General features: G+C 44.0%; 2 protein-coding genes across 2 annotated transcripts; both read left to right on the forward strand.

The window, feature by feature from the left end:
- Nucleotides 1-1344: 1344 nt before the first annotated feature.
- LOC120941375 (E3 ubiquitin-protein ligase TRIM39-like) lies at nt 1345-19461 on the forward strand. The gene is made up of 3 exons (XM_040354716.1): nt 1345-2122; nt 2330-3454; nt 19121-19461. The coding sequence occupies exons 1-2, from the start codon at nt 1394-1396 to the stop codon at nt 2981-2983; spliced, it is 1383 nt and encodes a 460-aa protein (XP_040210650.1). The 5' UTR covers nt 1345-1393; the 3' UTR covers nt 2984-3454; nt 19121-19461.
- Nucleotides 16405-18512, forward strand: LOC120941665 (E3 ubiquitin/ISG15 ligase TRIM25-like). The gene has a single exon (XM_040355202.1). It carries the CDS (start codon nt 16468-16470, stop codon nt 18112-18114), a length of 1647 nt encoding a protein of 548 aa, XP_040211136.1. The 5' UTR covers nt 16405-16467; the 3' UTR covers nt 18115-18512.
- Nucleotides 19462-26507: the final 7046 nt, after the last annotated feature.

Here is a 26507-nt window from a genome sequence, read left to right on the forward strand (position 1 = left end):
ATAACACTTGGCGACAGGTCACTCCCCTTACCACATAAAGTCTGGCTGTACCTCGAGGGACCCACCAATCTTTGGATCATTGTTCATGCTGAAGAGTGTCTTCAGATGGAGGTGCAGTAGTTCCTGAAAGATCAATCTTGAGTTAAACAAGAGTCAGATCCTCCAGATGCCGACCTGCAACCTGGGCACATGGTTCTCACACAATGCAAGCAAGGGCACACATCAAAAAGCTGCAGGCGCCAAAATATTACAAAATATTTTCACCAAAACAAAGCATCAGAAACGAAAAAAAAACATAAACATGTCAATGGTTATTCACTCAATGTGAAGACGAAATATAGGAAAATGGCATATAAAAGTCATAGTGAGTTTGAAAAAAACAGGACACACCTGCAGGGAATTATTTAAAATGTATGTCATGCTAAAAAATCTAAATCTAAGAAAGTTTTTGCTGCTATCTAGTACACTGTTATGCCGCGTACACACGGTCGGAATTTCCGACAACAAATGTTCGATGGGAACTTTTTGTTGGAATATCCGACCGTGTGTGGGCTCCATGGACATTTGCTGTTGGAATCTCCAACAACAAAAATTTCAGAGCTGGTTCTCAAATTTCCGACAACAAAATCCGTAAATTCCGATCGTGTGTGGACAATTCCGATGCACAAAATTCTACGCATGCTCTGAATCAAGTACGAGACGGAAGCGCTCGATCTGGTAAAACTAGAGCACGTAATGGAGATAGCACATTCGAAACTGAAAAGCACGAGGCTGAAATGCGCGAATCGTCTCTCACCAAACTTCTACTAACACGACTGGCATTGAACTTCCCTTTTATAGTGCCGTCGTACGTCTTGTACGTCACCATGTTGTTGGCGTTCGGAATTTCCAAAACATTTGTGCGACCGTGTGTATGCAAGACAAGTTTGAGCCAACAACCGTCGGAAAAAAATCCACGTTTTTTTTTGCGGAATTTCCGATCGTCTATACGCGGCATAAGAGAGATTTTTCCACTTCCTGTCCTGCTGACAACGGTTCTATTCTATTTATTCTCCTCTTGGGACTTTAATGTGGCAGGATGGAAAATATGTAACAAGAACAAAAATTAAAACAGTTTACAGGGGTTCGGAGTTCTAGCTCTATTTCTTTAACAGAACCCCAGATAGCAGTAGACTTGATAGGAGTTCTGATCCTTCCCCATTGTATTCAAAACTAACGAAAAACGTTTGGCTGGGCATATTTTTTAAGAATGACCTTTGTACGTACTTTATGTACAAACAGCAAATAAAAGCTGCAAGACCAGCACAGCTCCACCCTGTACATAGAACTATGATACGCCCTTCAGCTTTTCAGCTGAGAATTTCAGTTTTATTTCTCTCTTCTGCTGTCAGCGATGGCGTCTTCTGATCTGAGACAGGAGCTGGACTGTTCCATCTGTGTGACCACATATACAGATCCTGTAAACCTGAGATGTGGACACAGCTACTGCCGGGTCTGTATTGATCGTGTGTTGGATACACAGGAGGGGTCTGGAGGTTATTCCTGTCCTGAGTGCAGAGAAGAGTTCCGGGATCGGCCTGTACTGCACAGGAACATAACACTACGTAACATACTGGAGACTTTCCGATCTACTCAGCCAGATAAGAAGGAGACTGGAATCTTCTGTACACAATGTATTCACTCTCCTGTACCGGCTGTTAAATCCTGTCTAATGTGTGAAGCTTCTCTATGTAATGATCACCTGAGAGTCCACAGCAAGTCACTAGAACATGTCCTAACTGATCCCACCACTTCCATGGAGAACAGAAAATGCTCCATCCATAGAGAACTTCTTAAATATTACTGCACTGAGGACTCTGCTTGCATCTGTGTGTCCTGCAGTTTGGCTGAAGAACACTGGGGACACAAGGTGGAGACTCTGGATGAGGCCTCTGAGAATAAAAAACTGAAACTGAGAACTGTTCTGCAGAAACTGATTGCTAATAGAAAGGAGATTGAGCAAAGAATCCGGAGTCTGCAGGAACATAAGGGAAGAGTACAAGAAAGAGCAGCTGGTGAACGAGAAAGAGTCACTGCCCTGTTCATAGAGCTCAGGAGACATCTGGAGGACCTGGAGAATAGAGTCCGGAGGAACATCTCCAGCCAGGAAGAGCAGATCTCCCTCTCATTGTCCGATTTGATTGATCAGCTGGAAATAAAGAAGGAGGGTCTGTCCAGGAAGATGGAGGACATTGAGGAGCTGTGTAACATGACTGACCCACTGACTGTCCTACAGGAATCAGACACAGGGGACTTGTGTGATACTGACGAGGGAGATAATGAGGACAGAGAGAGACATAATAGACTCCTCCATGATGGAGGGGATCTGGATGTGTCTGGAATCTCACACACATTACACACAGGGTTATCTGATATGATAAAAGAGGTAAATGTATTCTTCTATATACAGGAACCTTCAGACATATTATTGGATGTGAACACAGCTGGTAATAATCTACAGATATCAGATGACATGAAAACTGTATCCAGGTCAGATATAGAGCAGAATCGTCCAGAAACACCGGAGAGATTTCAGAATTATAATAATGTATTAAGCAGCATTAGATTTTCCTCGGGGCGACATTACTGGGAAGTGGATGTCAGTAAATCAGAGTGGTGGGTGGTCGGGATGTGTTATCCCAGTATAGAGAGGAGAGGAAAGGAGTCAGTTATTGGATATAATAAGAAGTCCTGGTGTTTGTGCAAATATAATAATCAGTATTTCATAATACATGACAGTAAAGTAATCACAATATCTCCCGATCTCTCCAGTAACAGAGTCAGGATCTATGTGGATTATGAGGCCGGGCAGATCTTCTTTTATGATCTGTGTGACCCGATCAGACACCTCCACACCTTCACCACCACCTTCACTGAGCCCCTCCATGCTGGGTTATGTGTGAGGAAAGGTCATGTGACTATATCTCGGGAAGGGGGGCTGTGAGGAATTATAATACAGCAGGAAATCTGCCCAGAATCTGCTGATAATACAGAAATCTGAATCTCGTTCCCAACACCAAATTCTTGGCACTAACAGATCTCAGCATTGGGGAGTGTATGGTGATCACTTCCAGTGCTCAGTAATATGAATGGGAGTTTTCTGGGGGCTTATTTTTTTTTAGGGGTTAGAAGAAGGAAATAAAGATAAAGGGTTAAGTGTTAACTATTTGATTAAAGTGTTAAAATGTATCCAAATCCAAACACAAAAATCTCATACAGTGTAGTTTATCAGTCCTTTCATGTGGTATCTGCATTTGTTTTCCTTTTCATGATTTGATTTTCACCTGGTAATCTTGCCAGTAACACACTCCCTGTCCTACAGTGACAACTCTCACTCTCTGCACTCTAAGAAGTGTTAGGACTACTTAAGGCCTTCAAGTCCTAAAACATGGGGGAGTTGTTCTGTAGTTTACAGGTGAACAGAGGCACTGTATATGAGATCACAGCATATGAGACAACGTGAAATGAGTGTGTCCTCCTCATGGAGCGCTGACCACCAGCAGATACTAATGTAACTTCCATACTTCCCAATGATGTGTGTTATGGATTGTTTTAGCTCTGTCATATTTCCTGTATACTTTTATACCGGTTCTGTAAGGCTACTTTCACACTGAGGCACTTTACAGGCTCTATAGCGCTAAAAATAACGCCTGCAAATCGACTGTAAAGCGCCTCTCCTGTCACTCCAGTGTGAAAGCCTGAGTGATTTCACACTGGAGCGATGCACTTGCGGGATGTTAAAAAAAGTCCTGCAAGCAGCATCTTGGAGGCGCTTTAGGAGCAGATTGTACATCGCTCCTAAAGCGCCCCTGCCCATTGACCATTGCAAACCTGCGCTGCAAAGCGCATCGGCAACAGCACTTTTAACCCTTTTTTGGGCACTAGCGGGGGTTAAAAGCTCTACGCTAGCGGCTAAAAAGCGCTGCTAAAACTACGGTAAAGTGCCGCTAAAAGCCGTTTAAATTCTAAATATGAAAATCCCGAAATTTTGCAAATTCTAAAATCTCAAAATTCAAAGATCTCAAAATAAGAATGAGAATTCAAAAGAACAAAAATACGAAAATACAAAAAATTAGAAAACCTAAAAAACAAACTAACTAACAATACCTTAACTATTACTAACACATAAATTATAGGTATTGGAATTTCCTTTCAAATTTATCCGAAGTCGCAAATGATCTGAAATAACGAAATACCGTATCTAAACAGATGGAACATAACGAATTAATAATAAAAAATAACAGTAATAATAATAATAAAAACGCTTTAATATTATTATTATTAATTTGTTCCGTTCCATTTGTTTAGATGCGGCATTCATTATTCTCGGATAATTCATAACTTCGGATAAATTTGTATTGGTTACGTTGACTAACAGACAAATTTAAAAAGGTAATTCCAATACCTATAATTGAATAGTTAGTTATTATTAGTTAGTTATTTAGTTATTATCTTTAATTTTCATTCTTTCTAATTTCCGGATTATCTTTCTTATTTTCAAATTAATGAATTTACGAATTTTAGAATTTCCGGATTTACGAATTTTACAATTTACAAATTTTGATTATAATGAATGACTCGAAAAACGAGAAAAAAAAATGAACACATTTTTTGGCAGTGCACATGTCTAGCCGATAGGTGTGTGTGGCTCAGATTCTCGTAGAATGGAGTAAATTTGGGCGGGCGTAACGTATCTCATTTATGTTACGCCGCCGCAAGTTTTTCATGCAAGTGCTTTATTCACAAAGCACTTGCGTGTAAATTTGCGGCGGCGTAGCGTAAATCACCCGGCCTTAGCCCGCCTAATTCAAATTAGGCGGGTAGGCGAACGTACTGCGCATGCGCCGTCCGTAAAATATCCCAGGGTGCATTGCTCCAAATGACATCGCAAGGACGTCATTGGTTTCGACGTGAACGTAAATGGCGTCCAGCCCCATTCACGGACGACTTACGCAAACAACGTAAATTTATAAATTTCGACATGGGAACGACGGCCATACTTAACATTGGTTGCGCCTCATAAACCCAGGGGCAACTTTACGCCGGGAAAAGCCTAACGTAAACGTCGTAACTCTACTGCGTCGCCCGTGCGTAAGTTCGGGAATTCGCGTATCTAGCTAATTTGCATACTCGACGGAGAAAACGACAGAGGAGACACCTAGCGGACAAAAAAAAATGCATTTAACCACTTAAGCCCCGGACCATTTTGCAGCTAAATGCCCAGGCCAGGTTTTGCGATTCGGCACTGCGTCACTTTAACAGACAATTGCGCGGTCGTGCGAGGTGGCTCCCAAACAAAATTGGCGTCCTTTTTTCCCCACAAATAGAGCTTTCTTTTGGTGGTATTTGATCACCCCTGCGTTTTTTATTTTTTGCGCTATAAACAAAAATACAATTTTGAAAAAAATGCAATATTTTTTACTTTTTGCTATAATAAATATCCCACAAAAACATATATAAATGTTTTTTTCCTCAGTTTAGGCCGATACGTATTCTTCTACCTATTTTTGGTAAAAAAATCGCAATAAGCGTTTATCGATTGGTTTGTGCAAAATTTATAGCGTTTACAAAATAGGGGAAAGTTTTATTGCATTTTTATTACATTTTTTACTACTATTGGCGGCGATCAGCGATTTTTTTCGTGACTGCGACATTATGGCGGACACTTCGGACAATTTTGACACATTTTTGGGACCATTGTCATTTTCACAGCAAAAAATGCATTTAAATTGCATTGTTTATTGTGAAAATGACAGTTGCAGTTTGGGAGTTAACCACAGGGGGCGCTGTAGGAGTTAGGGTTCACCTAGTGTGTGTTTACAACTGTAGGGGGGTGTGGCTGTAGGACTGACATCATCGATCGAGTCTCCCTATAAAAAGGATCACTCGATCGATATGCCGCCACAGTGAAGCACGGGGAAGCCGTGTTTACATACGGCTCTCCCCGTTCTTCAGCTCCGGGGAGCGATCGCGACGGAGCGGCTATAAACGAATACGCTATTTATAGCCTTAGTAAGCCTCAGTCACACATTGACCCATGACTAAGTCACGTGTCTAGTGACGATACGCGTGGGGGAGGAGCTTGAGTGACGGGACGCACGGAGGTGCCGGATGAGGAGCCTGACAAGCTGAGCAGTTTACATGCACACACGCTGAAGCCTATTTAATATCGGGGATTCGTGAGTGATGTTCTGAGTGTTGTGAGACGTTGGTGTTTCATTTACAGTATCACACTATTGGTCTCTTTTTTCTCCCTTTCTTTGCATATATGAACATGTGAATACCTGGTGAAAAGCATTTTGACCTGACAGGTCTGATCACTACATCATCAAGCTGACTATATCTTTCACACAATGTGTGTGTGTGTGGTCTGGCAAAGTGCCTCTGAGTTGCTTTCAGGATCATAGCAACTAGGGACGATACACATGGAATTTGGAACTCTATTCTTTGTATCATTTTCTTTTTTCTCCAGTAACTTTGATGTGTTTGACACCTTATTTAATCAGTTGATTTAGCGCATTATCCTTCTCACTTATTTTGTTTGGTTTAGTTCACCGTTTTAAATTGCTGCTTTATCATTTATTCATTGATTAAGTAATATAATTACTTTCACTGTAGTAGCGCTGTAGACTCTTCACATATAAACGAATAGCCGCGCCGTCGTCCCGGATCGCTCCCCGAGGGAATCCGCCAGCCGCACGCAGCGGAGGGGGTCCAGATCGGACCCCCCACCCGCTAGAAGGCAGGGACGTATATATACGTCCTTCTGCCTGTCCGTGCCATTTTGCGGACGTAAATATTCGTGCGGCGGGCATTAAGGGGTTAAGATCCGACGGCGTAAGAGCCTTACTCCTGTCAGATCTAATGGATATCTATGCGTAACTGATTCTAAGAATCATTCGCACAGATACGACGGCCCAGATTAGGACATACGACCAGGGCCGCCATCAGGAATTATGGGGCCCCTTACACAGCTTCAGGCATGGGCCCCCTGGAGCAGAGAACCGGGGGGGGGGTGCTGCCGCCTTAAATTGAGAAGCGGGGGGGGGGGGGGCTGCCGCGGATTGAGAGGCGGGGGGGGCCTTTACACAAAAACGAAGAAATAAAGAAAAAAATATATAAAAAAAGGGGGGTAGCCATCCGGGGCCCTGTGGACCTCTGAGCCCTTTAATAATAATAATAATAATAATAATAATAATAATAATAATATTATATATATATGGGGACCTCCGGACCTCTAAAAAAAAAATGGCTCTTTATTAAAAAAAAAAATATATATATAAAAAAAAGGGGGGTTTGCCACACATGGGGCCCTGGGGACCTCTGAGCCCTTTAATAATATATATATATATATATATATATATATATATAAATATAAAAATATATAAAGACAAAAAAATATATATATAAAAAAAATATATATAAAAAAAATATATTTTTTTTTATAAAAAAAGGGGGGTTGCCATCCGGGGCCCTGGGGACCTCTGGGCCCTTTAATAATAATAATAATAATAATAATAATAATATTATATATATATGGGGACCTCCGGACCTCTAAAAAAAAAAATGGCTCTTTATTAAAAAAAAAAAAAAATATATATATATATATATATATATATATATATATATATATAAAAAAAAAGGGGGGGTTTGCCACACATGGGGCCCTGGGGACCTCTGAGCCCTTTAATAATATATATATATATATATATATAAATATAAAAATATATAAAGACAAAAAAATATATATATAAAAAAATATATATAAAAAAAATATAATTTTTTTTATAAAAAAAGGGGGGTTGCCATCCGGGGCCCTGGGGACCTCTGGGCCCTTTAATAATAATAATAATAATAATAATAATAATAATAATAATAATAATATTATATATAAATGGGGACCTCCGGACCTCTAAAAAAAATGGCTCTTTATTAAAAAATAAAAATATATATAAAAAAATTTTTTTTTTATAAAAAATAAATAAAAAAAGGGGGGTTGCCATCCGGGGCCTCCGGGCCCCTGGGGACCTCCGGGCCCCTTACAGGTGTAATGCCTGTACCCCCCTGATGGCGGGCCTGCTTAGGACGGCGTACATTGCGTTGCGCCGTCGTAAGCCCTTTGAGAATCTGGGCCTGTGTGTGCAGGGAGGAGCTTCCACATGTCAGAAAATGTACCAACTGTCAGTAAGAAGAAGCAGGAAAAATATCTGATCCCTTACAGAAGCCATGGTGATGGGTCATTATCTGATTGGTTTTGATTTTAGAACCTTTTTATATTTTTTCTCTTTAGAGTGTATTATACATCCCATATCATATAAAGAATATGGCAGTAAATCTCGGTGACGGTCCATCTATCTGTATACATTTATTAATAAATAATTCAGAAGAGATTTTTTGTAATGTGATGTTTGATTCTCTGTGATAATTGATGGCTGTAAAGGTCAGGAGGTGATGGTCGGGGAGAAGGTTGAAGCTTCTGTAGGGCGGGGGTATTGAATTAAAATTCACAGAGGTCCGGTCAGCAAAATTTCCTTCTAGCAGAGGTCCGAATTGAATGTTTGTCCGATAACTCGGATCCTTCACAGGAACACCCTGTTAAAGTCTATGGGAGAAACCTAAAGTGCTAATTTTAAAGGCTAATATGCAAGTTATTGTCCTAAAAAGTGTTTGGGGACCTGAGTCCTGCCCCAGGGGACATGTATCAATGCAAAAAAAGTTTTAAAAACTTCGGGAGCAGTGAATTTAATAATGCTTAAAGTGAAACAATAAAAGTGAAATATTCCTTTAAATTTCGTACCTAGGGGGGTGTAAAGTATGCCTGTAAAATAGCGCATGTTTCCCGTACTTAGAACTGTCTCTGCACAAAGTGTAATTTCTGAAGGAAAGAAAGTAATTTAAAAATGACTCGCGGCTATAATGAATTGTCGGCTCCCGGCAATTCAGAGAGAATTCACTCATTAAAAAAAAAAGCGTGGGAACCCCGCCGTCAATTTTAAAAAAATGACGTGGGGTTCCCCCCAAATTTCCACACCAGACCCCTTATTCCGAGCACGCAACCTGGCCACCGCAGAAAAGAGGGGGGGACGAGAGAGCGCCCCCCCCTCCTGAACCGTACCAGGCCACATGCCCTCAACATGGGGAGGATGTCCCCATGTTGATGGGGACAAGGGTCTCATCCCCACAACCCTTGCTCGGTGGTTGTGGGGGTCTGTGGGCGGGGGGCTTATCAGAATCTGGAAGACCCCTTTAACAAAGGGGACCCCCAGATCCTGCCCCCCTATGTGAATTTGTAATGGGGTACCCCTATCATTTCACTAAGGAAGTGTAAATAATTGTAAAAAAACACAGACACACCATGGAAAAAAGGCCTCCCCGCTCCAACGTTGACAGTTTTCAGGGACGGGTGATCTCCTCTCCGCCGGGGTCCAGCGATGAGAAGATAATCCAGGTCCGGGATCCGTCATGTGACACCGTCCCCCTCTGACACACCCTCTGCTACGTCACTGGGGAAGCCCAGGCTTCCTCCTTGCGTCAGAGGGGGGCGGGTTCACGTGACGGGTGGCCCCGCCTCACCTTTATAAGAAGTGTCACTAGCTCCAGCCGCGTCATTCGCGCGCTGTCTCCGGTGGAGACAGGCGGCCGGCGATGCTGCGCTCTGGAACCCCGGACCTGGATTATCTTCTCATCGCTGGACCGGAGAGGAGATCACCCGTCGCTGGATACCGACAATGTTGGAGCGGGAATCGAGAGTAGATTACCAGCGCTGGATTTTTTCTATTTTCCACGGTGTGTGTGAGTGTGTTTTTTTTACAATTATTTACACTTCCTTCATGAAATGGTAGGGGTACAATGTACCCCATTAAAAATTCACATGGGGGGGCCAAGATCTGGGGGTTCCCTTTGTTAAAGGGGTCTTCCAGATTCTGATCCCCACAACCCTGGCCGGTGGTTGTGGGGGTTTGCGGGCGGGGCACAGACCCCCACAACCACCGGCCAGGGTTGTGGGGATGAGGCCCTTGTCCCCATCAACATGGGGACATCCTCCCCATGTTGAGGGCATGTGGCCTGGTACGGTTCAGGAGGGGGGCGCTCTCTTTCCCCCCTCTTTTCTGCGGCCGGCCAGGTTACGTGCTCGGATAAGGGGTCTGGAATGGATATTTGGGGGAACCCCACGTCATTTTTTTTAATTGACGGTGGGGTTCCCCTTATTATCCATACAAGACCTGAAGGTCCTGGTAATAGAATTTGAGGGACCCCTACGATTTCTTTCTTTTTTATTTTTCTGAATGAATTCTCTCTGAATTGCCGGGAGCCGACAATTCATTAAAGATGCAAGTGATTTTTAAATGACTTTTTTTCCCTTCAGAAATTACACTTTGTGCAGAGACAGTTCTAAGTACGGGAAACATACGCTACTATTTCACAGGCATACTTTACACCCCCCCCCCCCCCTAGGTACGAAATTTAAAGGAATATTTCACTTTTATTATTTCACTTTAAGCATTATTAAAATCACAGCTCCTGGGGGAGCTGCGGTGGCTCAACGCGATTGGCACTGCGCTGACAAGCCATTCACCTCTGCAGCTAGGGGATCCCGGTCTCAGCTACATGTGAATTGATGTCCAAAACGAAATAGAGAGAAGATAGTCACCGCTCCAATTTGGTATGTGGATAAATCCGTATCCTCTCAGAGAAACCCAGGTGCAATGCACGAAGCAATTGTAGAAAGAAATGTTTGGACAGCCGCACTCTGGAAAAACCTTCTCGGTTGCCTTTTATTGATAAAAGTTCTCAAACACCACACATCACAGCAAAGACAGGGGCATACAGCTGACGTTTCGCACTACAATCAGTGCTTACTCATAGCTAGCATGTAAGAAAATGCACAAAAAATATATAGCATCAAACAAAACACCATGTGATCAACATCAACCAATAATACAGACTTCCAAATTGAATGAGAATCCATTGTGTGTATCTGTTGATTGGATACCACTTATGGGTGTGGACACACTTGAAAACCATGCTACACCAGCTTAACCCTTTGTAACAAAGGGCTGTAAACTAGATGTGAAAAAAGAAGGAAAAAATCCATTCAATGTGTGCATGGAAAGTGAATGGGCCACTTATGGGTGTGGACACACTTGGAAACCATTCTGCACCAACTTAACCCTTTGAAACAAAGGACTGTGAACTGGATGTGAAAAGAAAGGAAAAATCCTTTTAATGTGTGCATGGGAAATGGATAAAATGTGAAAGTAAAGTGGTAACATGAAAATAAATAAACTGTGTTGATATTATAGTGACATAGTGTAATGAAATTAAGTTAAATTCAATTAAATGAAATTAGATAAAATCCAAATATATGTGATAGTCAATTTATACAAAAAGAGTAGAGTATATATACATAAAAATGGAAGCCTGTCCCATAGGGACAATATAGACACACTAATACTTGGAGAAGTGATACTTGTGAGAAATCTATATATGTGTTTTATTATCCCAAAAAAAAACATGTATAACAATATAAATATAAATATAAGTAGTGATGGTGAGAATGTGAGGAAATGTGTGTGGCAATTAACAACAATGCCACTATAGTTTATATGTAAGTGTCATCAAAAGCCTATATAGATACAATAGGCATGTCAATTTGTGAACTAAACTTATAAAAATATATATGTTTACATAAGAAATGAACACAATTCATGATGTATTGTGTGAGAGATTGGCTGGAAATTGGTTGGATGTTTTACCTGTGTATGTTTGCTATATGCAATGCATTATATTGTAGTGCGAAACGTTAGCTGTATGCCCCTGTCTTTGCTGTGATGTATGGTGTTTGATAACTTTTATCAATAAAAGGCAACCAAGAAGGTTTTTCCAGAGTGCGGCTGTCCAAACATTTCTTTCTACAAAAACCACCACACTTACACGCACTCGAAATTGGGTTAACATGCACGCACTTTGACCACGCCGTCTCTAAAAAGAGAGGCGAAGGTCTAACGGGGCTGGTTGAGCGGGCTAGATCCTCTCACTCCCTTATAGGGAGTCCCTCTGCCCCGTTGGACTTCAAAGCGGAGCAGGTAGGGCGGGCTGTGTGGGAGGACCCCCTCACACACCCACCATTGCCACCCGGGGCATGGAGAAAGGTGGCAGATTGCCTCTGGGGGAGGCCTGTCTACTCCCAACTCCTGCAGTCCGGCTCCTCTCTCGAGTACACGCACAAAATACACTTTAAAAGAAAAAAAAATCACTGCTCCCAAAAAAATGCCCGTTTTTAAAACATTGATACATCTCCCCTGGGGCAGGACCCAGGTCCCCAAACACTTTTTAGGACAATAACTTGCATATTAGCCTTTAAAATTAGCACTTTAAATTTAGACGTTCGAGTCCCATAGACTTTAACAGGGTTCTAAAGTTCACAGGTTCTGGTGCAAACCGAACAGGGGGGTGTTCGGCTCATCCCTACGGCTAATATGAAACTCATGTTTCCCTTCCCATCCACACTGTTAGTAATACCCATATCCCTACCTGCAGAGGGGGTAAATTATAGGAAATATTAATATATACATCTGATTAACCTTTTCTCTGGGGGTCTTGGACCTTTAATTAGGGACATTGGAATAACCCCTTACTCAGTGGCTGCCAGTGGTATTTTTTGGGTGGAAAACAGTGCACAGCCAGCCACCCCAACCGGTCAGGTTACCTGCACCACCCTGACAGGTCACCTGTGGCCAGGTGACAAGTGCACCCGTTGGGGTCAGGAATGCACCACAGGGTAGTGAACCCTATGGCCGACTGCTGCAATCAGAGAGGAATCTTGAGCCCTAGATTCCCCAGGGCGCGGAGTCTAAGACCCAGCTTTGTGTTCACCAGAGCCTCTGGTGGTGAGGATGGCCTTCGCCGCAGCTGGATCCATGTCGCGACCCCTGGGGTCCCCAAGGTCACGCTCCGCAGGGAGAGAGGGGAAGCAGCAACCAGGACAAGCGATAGTGATGGGTAAGCCGAGGTTAGGGCAACAGGCAGACAAGGGTAAACAAGGAACAGGCCAAGGGTCAGGGAAACAGGCAAACAGGAGAAGTCAGAGACGAGACAAGGTCGGTACACAGGAAGGTAAATGTAACACACTGCAGACAGAAACAAGCTACAAACAAAGGTTGAACAGCAAAGCAGACTAGCAGTGCAGTGGTTAATATAGGCTTCCTGGGATGGCTTGGGGTGGAGCCATACAGGGAGGAAGGTGATAAAAGACAGCCAGAAAGAGGGTCAGGCCTCTAATGAACACATGAGACAGGTAAGCTGCCAGACTTTATTGCATATCCATGACAATAAAGTCCCCTCCCCTCCCCAGCCTGGGCCCAGGCCTAAAGGGAAATCCCAGATGAAACCTCCTCCTCAACAAATGGGGCGCAAAGACCTCAGATGCAGAAATCCAAGACGCCTCCTCAGGACCAAACCCTCTCCAAAGCACAAGGTACTGAAGAATGCCTCTGCAGAGACGAGAATCCAGAACTTGAGTAACCTCATACTTTAGATTATCCTCATTGACCAGAACCGAAGTAGGGAGAGCACGAGAGGATTTATTGAGGACCAAAGACCTTTTAGGAATAAGTAAGGGCATGAGAGGATCAACAGGAATCTGAGGAGGATCAAGCAGACCCTTAAAGATGAACTGGGCATCTAGCACAGGACCATCAGACTGGGCAGAGGTCAGAGGAACACTGAGGTCAGGTTGGTTAGAAGGTGACATGACACAGGAGTCAAGCTGGATAGCAGAAAAACCAGCAGAATGCAGAGAGCCCTGAAAACAAGGTAGAAAACCCCACTTGGCCGAATGAGGCAATCTATCCAAAGGATGGATTAAATCCCTTAGACAGGTTGCAGAAGGTCCTGAACAAGAAAAGGTAGGAGGCTCACTGGGCATGGGCTGGCCTGGCATAGCTGATGCAGAGGCCGATTGAATAGCATAGTCAGGTGTAGTGACTACATCATCGCATCACAAGGCGTAGTGACTGCAGAACTTGCAGACAAGTTAACCTTGCTGTGCGTTTTAGGGACAGACAGTGGTAACCTGGAGTGAATGATCGGCTCAGGTTCACAGGCGGACTCCTCATCCAGAGTGACACATTGGCTAGAAAGTGCATTAGCCTGACTATTGCAGGACACATTCCGGACACCACTACATGCGGTAGGAAGAGCAAAAGATACTGGAATGGTGGCAACAGGAAGTTTCTCTTTTGGGGCAACCTTGGGTAGGCAGGACGTGGAAAAGGAGGGACCCCAAGCCAGGATCTGTCCGGCAGTCCAGTCAATGTGTGGAGAATGGAGCCTTAACCAAGGAAGACCCAAAACGATAGGAGGTGAGGCCTTAGGTAGGAAAAGGAAAGATATCCTCTCCTGGTGAAGTGTCCCTACTGACATCTTAACTGGGAGTGTCTGGAAGCGAATAGGACCCCCTGGGAGAACAGTGCCATCAATCGCCAAGACCACCAATGGCGTGGTGAGGGGCAAGAGGGTAAGTCTCAAGGACGATGCGATTTCCCATTCCATGAAGTTGCCAGCGGCTCCGGAATCCAGATATGCCGAGACTGAATGAGAAGAAGCACCAAGATTAAGGAACACAGAAAGAAGAAGACGAGAAGGTGAAGGTGATATTTCTGGGTCCAATACTCTACCTTCCAGATGTATTGAACCCAAGCGTTTCTCTGGGCGAAGAGAGCAAGTGTCACGAAAATGACCTTTGCCCTCACAGTAGAGACACAGGCCCAGAGTTCTGCGCTTAGCACGTTCCTCGGGAGATAGCCTGATCCGACCCAGCTGCATGGGTTCCTCAGCTGGCAGGAGATGCTCCACGGGTCGAAGAGAGGGGAGCTCAGGCTGACTAAGGACCAAGGAATGCTGGCGTCGCCTTTCTAGGGTCCTTTCCTGAAAGCGAATATCTATCTGGTTACACAAGGAGATCACTCCGTCCAGATCAGTGGGGATGGTTCTTCCTGCTAATTCATCCTTCACTCTATCAGAAAGGCCATGCAAAAAGGTTGCAACTAAGGCCTCATTGTTCCAGCTCAATTCAGCTGAGAGGATACGGAACTGAAGAGCATATTGTCCCACTGAACAGGATTCTTGGCGGAGACGTAAAAGGACGCTGGCAGCTGAAGAGACACGAGCCGGTTCTTCGAAGATATTCCGAAAAAGTTTCAAGAAAACAGACAGGCTAGAAACCACTGGATCATTCGATTCCCACAGAGGGGCAGCCCAGGCTAAGGCTTCACCGGAGAGGAGGGAAATTATTTGGGCTATCTTAGCCCGATCAGTCATTAGTTCTGGGTCAATGTCGTTGTGAGGTCGTCTCTGGCTGTCGTCCAACCACCTTCCGTGTGTGGCCCTCATGGCCGGGGGTGCGTGTTCAAGTGTTCCTGGCTCCGGGACCACGTTGATCCGGGGTTGTGATCTACCGTGTATGCCTAGTAGTCAGACTGGGTCTACAGTTTCAGAGTGGTCCTGTGCTGAGGGAGGAAGCCGCCCGAAGAAGAACCCGTCTGGGGGAGCACCGAGCACGAGTGATGGTCGCCTGTCAGTTCTGAATTTACTAACCGAATACATCTCCACCTTTGGGAAGGTCTGTGGCAGAGACTTTGCTAAATTTCCGTGTGACCCCCTGGCTGCTAGGCTGGTGAGAGAGGCCTATCCAGGTGCACAATACCCACTCTGGCTAGAGTGGCGACGAGAGTTTATCGCTGGAAGCAGGAGTCTTTCCGGAAAAAGTTATACACCTGAACCTACTACTTACTATCCTTTCTACCTCTTCAACTACTACTACTTTTATTATTTTACCCTGTTGGGTAATAAAGTGCAGAAAAAGACACTTAAAGTGTGGACATTGCAGTTCTTCTCAACTCTCATCGTGTACCCTAGACAGCCAAGGAAAAGAGGTAACATGCCACCCAAAACAAGCCAGCAGCTCCTTCGGGGGTAGTGCTACATTTAAAATGTATGTCAAGCTAAAAAATCATTTAAAGAGTCGGGAGGATAAGAAGGTTAGAGAGATTTCTCCACTTCCTGTCCTGCTGACAATGGTTCTATTCTATTTATTCCCCCCTTGGGGAAGGATAAAAAATACGTAACAGGAACAAAAATTTCAAAAGTTTACAGGGGTTCGGAGTTCTAGCTCTATTTCTTTAACAGAGCCCCAGATAACAGGAAAGACTTGATAGGAGTTCTGATCCTTCCCCATTGTATTCAAAACTAAGGGAACAAGTTTGTCTGGGCATATTCTTTAGGAATGACCTTTGTACGTACTTTATTACAAACAGCAGATAAAAGCTGCAAGACCAGCACAGCCCCACCCTGTACATAGAACTATGATACGCCCTTCAGCTTTTCAGCTGAGAATTTCAGTTTCGTTTCTCTCTTCTGCTGTCAGCGATGGCGTCTTCTGATCTGAGACAGGAGCTGGACTGTTCCATCTGTCTGAGCATTTATACAGATCCTGTAAACCTGAGATGTGGTCACAACTACTGCCGGGTCTGTATTGATCGTGTGTTGGATACACAGGAGGGGTCTGGAGGTTATTCCTGTCCGGAGTGCAGAGAAAAGTTCCGTGATCGGCCTGTACTGCACAGGAACATAACACTACGTAACATAGTGGAGACTTTCCGGTCTACTCAGCCAGATAAGAAGGAGACTGGAATCTTCTGTACACAATGTATTCACTCTCCTGTACCGGCTGTTAAATCCTGTCTGATGTGTGAAGCTTCTCTATGTAATGATCACCTGAGAGTCCACAGCAAGGCACCAGAACATGTCCTAACCGATCCCACCACTTCCATGGAGAACAGAAAATGCTCCATCCATAAGAAGATTCTGGAGTATTACTGTACTGAGGACTCTGCCTGTATCTGTGTGACCTGCAGGCTGGATGGAGAACACCGGGGACACAAGGTGGAGACTCTGGATGAGGCCTCTGAGAAGAAGAAACAGAAACTGAGAAATGTTCTGCAGGAAATGATTTGTAATAGAAAGAAGATTGAGCAAAGAGTCCGGAGTCTGCAGGAACGTAAGGGAAGAGTACAAGAAAGAGCAGCTGGTCTAACAGAGAGAGTCACTGCCCTGTTCATTGAGCTCAGGAGACATCTGGAGGACCTGGAGAAGAGAGTGCAGAGGAACATCTCCAGCCAGGAAGAGCAGATCTCCCTCTCATTGTCTGATTTGATTGATCAGCTGGAAATAAAGAAGGAGGATCTGTCCAGGAAGATGGAGGACATTGAGGAGCTGTGTAACATGACTGACCCACTGACTGTCCTACAGGAATCAGACACAGGGGACTTGTGTGATACTGAGGAGGGAGATAATGAGGACAGAGAGAGACATGATAGACTCCTCCATGATGGAGGGGATCTGGATGTGGCTGAAATCTCGCACACATTACACACAGGGTTATCTGATATGATAAAAGAGGTAAATGTATTCTTCAATATACAGGAAGCTTCAGACATATTACTGGATTTGAACACAGCTCATATTAAGCTACAGATATCAGATGACATGAAAACTGCATCCAGGTCAGATATAAATCAGAATCATCCAGAAACACCGGAGAGATTTCAGGATTATTCTCAGGTATTAAGCAGCAGGAGATTTTCCTCTGGGCGACATTACTGGGAAGTGGATGTCAGTAAATCAGAGTGTTGGTTTGTCGGGATGTGTTATCCCAGTATAGAGAGGGGAGGAGAGGAGTCAGGGATTGGAAGTAATAAGAAGTCCTGGTGTTTGTTCAGATATAATAATCAGTATTTCATAAGACATGACAATAAACTGATCAGAATATCTCCCGATCTCTCCAGTAAGAGAGTCAGGATCTCTCTGAATTATGAGGCCGGGCAGCTGTCCTTTTATGATCTGCGTGACCCAATCAGACACCTCCACACCTTCACCACCACCTTCACTGAGCCCCTCCATGCTGGGTTATGTGTGGGGAAAGGTCATGTGACTATATCTGGGGAAGGGGAACTTGGAGGAATTATAATGCAGCAGGAAATCTGCCCAGAATCTGCTGACAATACAGAAATCTGAATCTCGTTCCCAACACCAAATTCTTGGCACTAACAGATCTCAGCATTGGGGAGTGTATGGTGATCACTTCCAGTGCTCAGTAATATGAATGAGAGTTTTCTGGGGCTTATTTAATTTTCAGGGGTTAAAAGAAGGAAATAAAGATAAAGGGTTAAGTGTTAACTATTTGATGGAAGTGTTAAAATGTATCCAAACACAAAAATCTCATACAGTGTAGTTTTCCAGTCCTTACATGTGGTGGCTGCTTTTGTTTTCCATTTCATTACTTTTTCCTTTTCATTACTTAATTTTCACCTGGTGATCCTGCCAGAAACACACTCCCTGTCCTATGGTGACAACTATCACTCTCTGCACTGTATCTATAGAGAATAAATGTTGTCACTCTGATGCCACGTACACACGGTAGTTTTTCGGCATGAAAAAAAATGTCATTTTTTCATCATGAAAAAAAACGAAGTTTTTTCCAACTTCATCATTAAAAACGACAAATGCCCACACACCATCGTTTTGGAAAAATGATGAACAAAGCGCGGTGACGTACAACACGTACGACGGCACTCTAAAGGGGAAGTTCTATTCGCCTTTGGGCTGCTTTTAGCTGATTCCGTGTTAGCAAAAGACGATTCGCGCTCTTTTTGTCTGTTACAGCGTGATGAATGTGCTTACTCCATTACGAACGGTAGTTTTACCTGAACGAGCGCTCTCCCGTCTCATAACTCGCTTCTGAGCATGCGCGGGTTTAAAAAGTCGTTTTTGCCCACACACGATTATTTTTTACATCACGAAAAACGACATTTTTAAAAACGACATTAAAAAATGCAGCATGTTCGAATTTTTCTTTTTTCGTTTTTCAGAAGCCGAAAAACGATGTGAAGCCCACACACCATCATTTTAAATGACAATTTCGTTTTTTTTCACACCGAAAAACGACCGTGTGTACGCGGCATTAGGACTACTTAACACCTTCATGTCCTAATACATGGGGGGGTTGTTCTGTAGTTCACAGGTGAACAGAGGCACTCCTGGTATTGATCACAGCATATGAGACAATGTGAAAGGAGAGTGTCCTCCCCATGGGGTGCTGACCACCAGCAGATACAAATGTAACGACCACTGACCACACTTCCCAATGATGTGTGTTATGGATTGTTTTAGCTCTGTCATATTTCCTGTATACTTTTATACCGGTTCTGTAACATTCCTATCATGTCTGTCAGAGAGGATGAACACCTGAGGGGGGAGGGGGTGCTACATAGGAAGCAAGCTGATAGTAGACGTGTGCAATTTTGTTTTTCAACAAATTTCAAACAAATTACAAAAAATCCGAATTAACAAAAACCTGTTTAACAAATTTTTCCAAATATTCATAGATTTGAATATTCGAAAATTCACAAATTCGCAAATTCTAAATTTGAAAATCCAAAATTTCAGAAATCCGAAACTAAGAACGATAGTTCAAAAGAATGAAAATACAAAAATAAGAACAAAAATTTGAAAAAACCCGAAAATTTTAAATTATAACTAACTAATAATAACTTAACCATTACTATTAAATTATAGGTATTGGAATTTCCTTATAAATTTGGCTGTTAGTGAACGTAACGAATACAAATTCATCCAAAGTCGCAAATGACCCGAAATAACGAAATAAACAAATGGAACATAACAAATTAATAATAAAAAATAACAGTAATAATAATAATAAAAAGGTTATAATATTATTATTATTAATTTGTTCCGTTCCATTTGTTTAGATGCGGCATTCGTTATTTCGGATAATTCATAACTTCGGATAAATTCGTATTCGCTACGTTGACTAACAGACAAATTTGAAAGGAAATTCCAATACCTATTGTGACGGTATCGGTATGATATCCCCGTCAAGCATTCCCTCCTCTCCATACAAGAACATCACAGGATCCCCCACACATGAGTCAAGACTGGATGCTGGAACCAAGACACTTTATTGACACAAAAACTCAGCTTATATGTGGTTACAGCCTGTTAGGAACGCCCCCCTCACACAGTGGGGTTTCCCATACAGATTATAGGAGACAAGTCAGAGCCGACCATGCAGACACATTTCTTTAGATAAAGACATCACTGGAGTTAATTACTACACTGAAGCAATCAGAATAATTAACATACTACTTCTCTAATCATTTAGCCTGATGATACAATACACATCTTTTAAGGGTAAACACAGATCTTCTTTACACAACACAATAGATCAATTAACCTTTAGAATAGTGAGGGGACATTAGCACGTCAATAACCTGTCAGAGGAATGAATCACACATGAAATTCCTTTCTACATCTACCCATGGCTAGCAGGGAGAAGTACACTGAGACATATAGGCAAATGTATCACAATGGCCCCCCTTTTGCTCCCTGCTCCGGCAAATCCGGTTGGACCTTTCCTGGTCCAGTAGGGTTGACGGGTTTCGAGCTTTTAGTCCGAGGTTAACTCCGTTTGGCATGACTGACCTCCCTTGGCAACTGCTTCAGACTCAGGTATGTCACCGGGTCGTCAGATCACACGCCGGTCAGTCCCCAAGTCTTTGTGCGATCTGCAAAGTCACCAGAAGTCAGTGTGAAGACAGCGAATGGGTCTGTGCGCCGCCGTCTAGGTGTCCCGCTATGGGAGGGGCAGGTTATGGCTCTGAAGTGACAATCACAGGAGATTCATAAAAAGAAAAAGTTATATTTGTTGAAATGCTGTAGCACTGGTGCTCAGAGTCCGGGGGGGGGGAAGAGGGGACTCAGAGCCCCATAAGGTCAGCCACCCCCTGCTCCCTCCGCAGCCGCCGGTTCTCCTCTTTGAGCTTCTCCAGCTCCATCTCCAGTTCATGGAGCCTGGGGGGGTCAGCCCGCTGTGACCTCAGGTGGTTGTTCTCCTCCTCCATGCGGCTTATCCACTCCTCCAGCTCTATGTACTCACGGATCAGATCCTGCTTGCTCATGTCCTGCAGGCTTTCCACGTGGTCCTTCATCATCAGGAACTGGGTGGTGGTGTAAGGGGCCACCGGTGGGCCCTTGGCGAACATCTCGGCCCGCATCTGGGGCACCCGCTGCGATTCCATCTCCTCCAGTCGCTTCTTCTCCTCCCAGGTCCGCTGGTTATATGACTTCCAGGACCTCTTCTTCTTGGAGGGTAGCTGGCGGTGCCTCTTTCTGCCCAGCTCCCTCCAAGGCCCCTCCGGCTCATGGCTGTCGCCCATGACCAGCTGACAATGGTGTTCCCTGTTGTCCGTAATAACAGATTGTACCATGAGGGCTTCGTAAGGGGTGCCCAATGGTTCTTCCTGACCCAGCTCCTGGGGATCCCAAGCCGAGTCTACACAATGGGCTGCTGCTGGTGAGCGGTACCCAGGTTGAGACCAATTTGACCTGGTGTTGTCATTCATGGGGCAATTTTGCTTGAAGTGACCCAACTGTTTGCACCGGAAGCAGCGTTGTTCGTTGTCCTCCTGGCGTGGGTAGCGAGGGCTATATGTCATCGGTCTGTTAGGCGGTTGGTATCTAGCGGCTGGTGGGTGTGAGGGCGCCGTTGGTTGTGGGGGTTGTACCCGTGGTGTGACCTGGTTTGTCTTGCGAGTATCCGCATATTCATCCGCCAACTTCGCGGCCTCTGGTAGAGTCATGGGCCTGCGATCTCTCACCCAATCCTTGACGTCCGTCTGGATGTGATTGTAAAATTGCTCCAGGAGCATTAGTTGCAAAATGTCCTCTGCGGTGGTGGCCTGGCTGCTGTTAACCCAGTTAGAGGCCGACAGGGACAACTGGCATGCCCATTCTGCGTAAGAGTCTTTCGTGGTTTTGCGTGAGTCCCTGAACTTCTGTCGGTGGGACTCTGGAGTTACCGCATAACGAGCCAGGAGCACTTCTTTAACCCTGGCGTAGCTATGGATATCCTGATCTGGCACGGTCCGGAAAGCATCAGAAGCTTTGCCTGACAGTTTGCCTGACAATATTGCAACCCACTCTCTTCTAGCTATTCGGTGCAGGTTACATTGTCGCTCAAAATCCGCCAGGTAGTTATCAATTTCACAGTCCTTTTCATCAAAAGCTTTAAAAGCGCTAAACGGAATCTTCCTTGCGTCTGCTGTGCTGTACTCACTGTTCGGAGAAGGTGCGGCTGCTTGTTGGACTGCTGCCAGTTTTAACTGTAGTTCTGCGTCCCTTATTTGTTTATCCTTCTGTAGTTCTGCGTCTCTTATTTGTTTATCCTTCTGTAGTTCTGCGTTTACTAACAGGTCCATCACTTTCAGCACCACATCCGGCGTTGGGTTCGGGCCGAACCACGCTAGATTCTCTCTCATTAGCTTGTTGGCTGGCGATTCCTCCTCCTGAATCACTGGTGTATCCATCTCTTGTACTGCTGGCGTTGCTGCAATCCCGTCCTCCTGGTCTATCTCCATTGATTCCGCTATGATGACCCGCTTGGTTTTGTTGCTAGAAATCCTTCCAGTAGTTCTTCCAGTGTCTGCTTGGAATCCGGGTGTGAAGGAGAGTAGAAGGGAAGATCCCGCTGCTGCCAACCAATTTGTGACGGTATCGGTATGATATCCCCGTCAAGCATTCCCTCCTCTCCATACAAGAACATCACAGGATCCCCCACACATGAGTCAAGACTGGATGCTGGAACCAAGACACTTTATTGACACAAAAACTCAGCTTATATGTGGTTACAGCCTGTTAGGAACGCCCCCCTCACACAGTGGGGTTTCCCATACAGATTATAGGAGACAAGTCGGAGCCGACCATGCAGACACATTTCTTTAGATAAAGACATCACTGGAGTTAATTACTACACTGAAGCAATCAGAATAATTAACATACTACTTCTCTAATCATTTAGCCTGATGATACAATACACATCTTTTAAGGGTAAACACAGATCTTCTTTACACAACACAATAGATCAATTAACCTTTAGAATAGTGAGGGGACATTAGCACGTCAATAACCTGTCAGAGGAATGAATCACACATGAAATTCCTTTCTACATCTACCCATGGCTAGCAGGGAGCAGTACACTGAGACATATAGGCAAATGTATCACACCTATGATTGAATAGTTAGTTATTATTAGTTAGTTATTTAGGCCGCGATTCAGATACATTGTCGTATCTTTGAGCGGGCGTAGCGCATCTCATATGCGCTACGCCGACGTAACATTGAGAGGCAAGTACTGTATTCACAAAGCACTTGCTCCCAAAGTTATGTCGGCGTATCGTAAATGGGCCAGCGTAAGCCCGCGTAATTCAAAGTAGCAAGGCAGTGGGCGTGTTGTATTGTAATGAAGCGTGACCCCATGTAAATGCATGTCTGATCGAACGGCGCATGCGCCCGCATGCTCAGAATCACGTCGCAAATACCCCCTAAGATACGTCGGCTCAATGCTTTCGACGTGAACGTAACTTACGCCCAGCCCCATTCACGTACGACTTACGCAAACAACGTAAAATACGACGCTGTTCCGACGTTTCCGACGTCCATACCTTAGCATGACTTACCCCTGCTTTATGAGGGGTAAACTTACGCCGGACATACGCCTTACGTAAACGGCGTAGCTAAATCCGACGGGCGCAAGTACGTTCGTGAATCGGCGTATCTAGGTCATTTCCATATTCGACGCGTAAATCTAAGGAAGCGCCCCTTGCGGTCAGCGTAAATATGCACCCAAAATACGACGGTGTAAGGAGACTTACGTCGGTCGTATCTTGCAAAATTCAGGCGTATCTCAGTTCCTGAATAAGCGCATAGATACGACGGCGCGCATTTGGACTTACGACGGCGTATTCCGGAGATACGCCGTTGTAAGTCCTTTCTGAATCCGGGCCTTAGTTCTTTGGAATTTTCGGATTTTCTCTCTTATTATCTGAGTTTTTTATTTGAGTTTTCGAATTTATGAATTTCCAAATTTCCGGATTTACGAATTTAGCGAATTTTGATCATAATGAATGACCCGAAAAAACAAATAAATTGAAAATAGACACATTTTTCGGCAGTGCACATGTCTAGCTGATGTGCGTGTGCGCAGGGAGGAGATTCCACATGTCAGTAAATGTACTATCTGTCAGTAAGAAAAAAATTATCTGATGAGTATAAAAATGACACCTTACAGGAGCCATGGTGATGGGTTATTATCTGATTTATTTTGATTTTAGAACTTTTTATATTTCTTCTCTTTATAGTGTATTATACATCCCATATCATATAAAGAATATGGCAGTAAATCTCGGTGACGGTCCATCTATCTGTATACATTTATTAATAAATAATTCAGAAGAGATTTTTTTTGTAATGTGATGTTTGATTCTCTGTGATAATTGATGGCTGTGAAGGTCAGGAGGTGATGATCAGGGAGAAGGTTGAAGCTTCTGTAGGGCGGGGGTATTGAATTAAAATTCACAGAGGTCCGATCAGTAAAATTTCCTTCCAGCAGAGGTCCGAATTGTATGTTTGTCCGATGACTCGGATCCTTCATATTGCAGCCCCCCCCCCCCCCCCCACACACACACTTGTATATCACAGTACCCTTTTCTACAATAATTCTACTCAATTATCAAACGTTTATTCCGTGAGTTACATTATTTCTATAGAGTGATCTCAGGTGGGGGCTCAGGCAGTAGCCAATCCTAGGATTGAATAGAATGAAACTAACTTATAATACAGTGATACCTCGGTTCACGAACGCTTCTGTTCACGAACAACTCGGTTCACGAACAGAAAAGTTCATAAAAATATGCTCCGGTTCACGAACTCTGCCTCGGTTCACGAACAGGAGCCGCGGCCATTTTAATGCTATTTCCAGGCTGTCACATGGTTGTGACTTCCTGTAGGAAGATCGTGGAGAGACACACAGAAAGAAGTACTGTGAGTACTCTGCATACATTTAAAGGGATTTTTTGATTTTTTTTTGTGTGCTTTTTAGCACATACAGTACTGTTCTTGCTGTTCTTGCTGTATTGTACAGTTCACTGGACACCCAATATGGCTCCCAAGAAGCATAGTGGAAAGAAGAAAGTGCGGAGCAGCAATGAAGGTGACAAGAACAGCAATGCAAGTGACAATGTGCAAAGTGGAAATGCAGGTGACAATGTGCAAAGTGGAAATGCAGGTGACAATGTGCAAAGTGGAAATGCAGGTGACAATGTGCAAAGTGGAAATGCAAGTGACAATGTGCAAAGGGGAAATGCAGGTGACAATGTGCAAAGTGGAAATGCAAGTGACAATGTGCAAAGTGGAAATGCAGGTGACAATGTGCAAAGTGGAAATGCAGGTGACAATGTGCAAAGTGGAAATGCAGGTGACAATGTGCAAAGTGGAAATGCAGGTGACAATGTGCAAAGTGGAAATGCAGGTGACAATGTGCAAAGTGGAAATGCAGGTGACAATGTGCAAAGTGGAAATGCAGGTGACAATGTGCAAAGTGGAAATGCAGGTGACAATGTGCAAAGTGGAAATGCAAGTGACAATGTGCAAAGTGGAAATGCAAGTGACAATGTGCAAAGTGGAAATGCAGGTGACAATGTGCAAAGTGGAAATGCAAGTGACAATGTGCAAAGTGGAAATGCAGGTGACAATGTGCAAAGTGGAAATGCAAGTGACAATGTGCAAAGTGGAAATGCAAGTGACAATGTGCAAAGGGGAAATGCAGGTGACAATGTGCAAAGTGGAAATGCAAGTGACAATGTGCAAAGTGGAAATGCAGGTGACAATGTGCAAAGTGGAAATGCAAGTGACAATGTGCAAAGTGGAAATGCAAGTGACAATGTGCAAAGTGGAAATGCAAGTGACAATGTGCAAAGTGGAAATGCAAGTGACAATGTGCAAAGGGGAAATGCAGGTGACAATGTGCAAAGTGGAAATGCAAGTGACAATGTGCAAAGGGGAAATGCAGGTGACAATGTGCAAAGTGGAAATGCAAGTGACAATGTGCAAAGTGGAAATGCAGGTGACAATGTGCAAAGGGGAAATGCAGGTGACAATGTGCAAAGTGGAAATGCAGGTGACAATGTGCAAAGTGGAAATGCAAGTGACAATGTGCAAAGTGGAAATGCAAGTGACAATGTGCAAAGGGGAAATGCAGGTGACAATGTGCAAAGTGGAAATGCAAGTGACAATGTGCAAAGGGGAAATGCAAGTGACAATGTGCAAAGGGGAAATGCAGGTGACAATGTGCAAAGTGGAAATGCAAGTGACAATGTGCAAAGGGGAAATGCAGGTGACAATGTGCAAAGTGGAAATGCAAGTGACAATGTGCAAAGTGGAAATGCAGGTGACAATGTGCAAAGGGGAAATGCAGGTGACAATGTGCAAAGTGGAAATGCAGGTGACAATGTGCAAAGTGGAAATGCAAGTGACAATGTGCAAAGTGGAAATGC

Source organism: Rana temporaria, chromosome 5, assembly GCF_905171775.1.
Source record: "Rana temporaria chromosome 5, aRanTem1.1, whole genome shotgun sequence".
Taxonomy (NCBI): domain Eukaryota; kingdom Metazoa; phylum Chordata; class Amphibia; order Anura; family Ranidae; genus Rana; species Rana temporaria.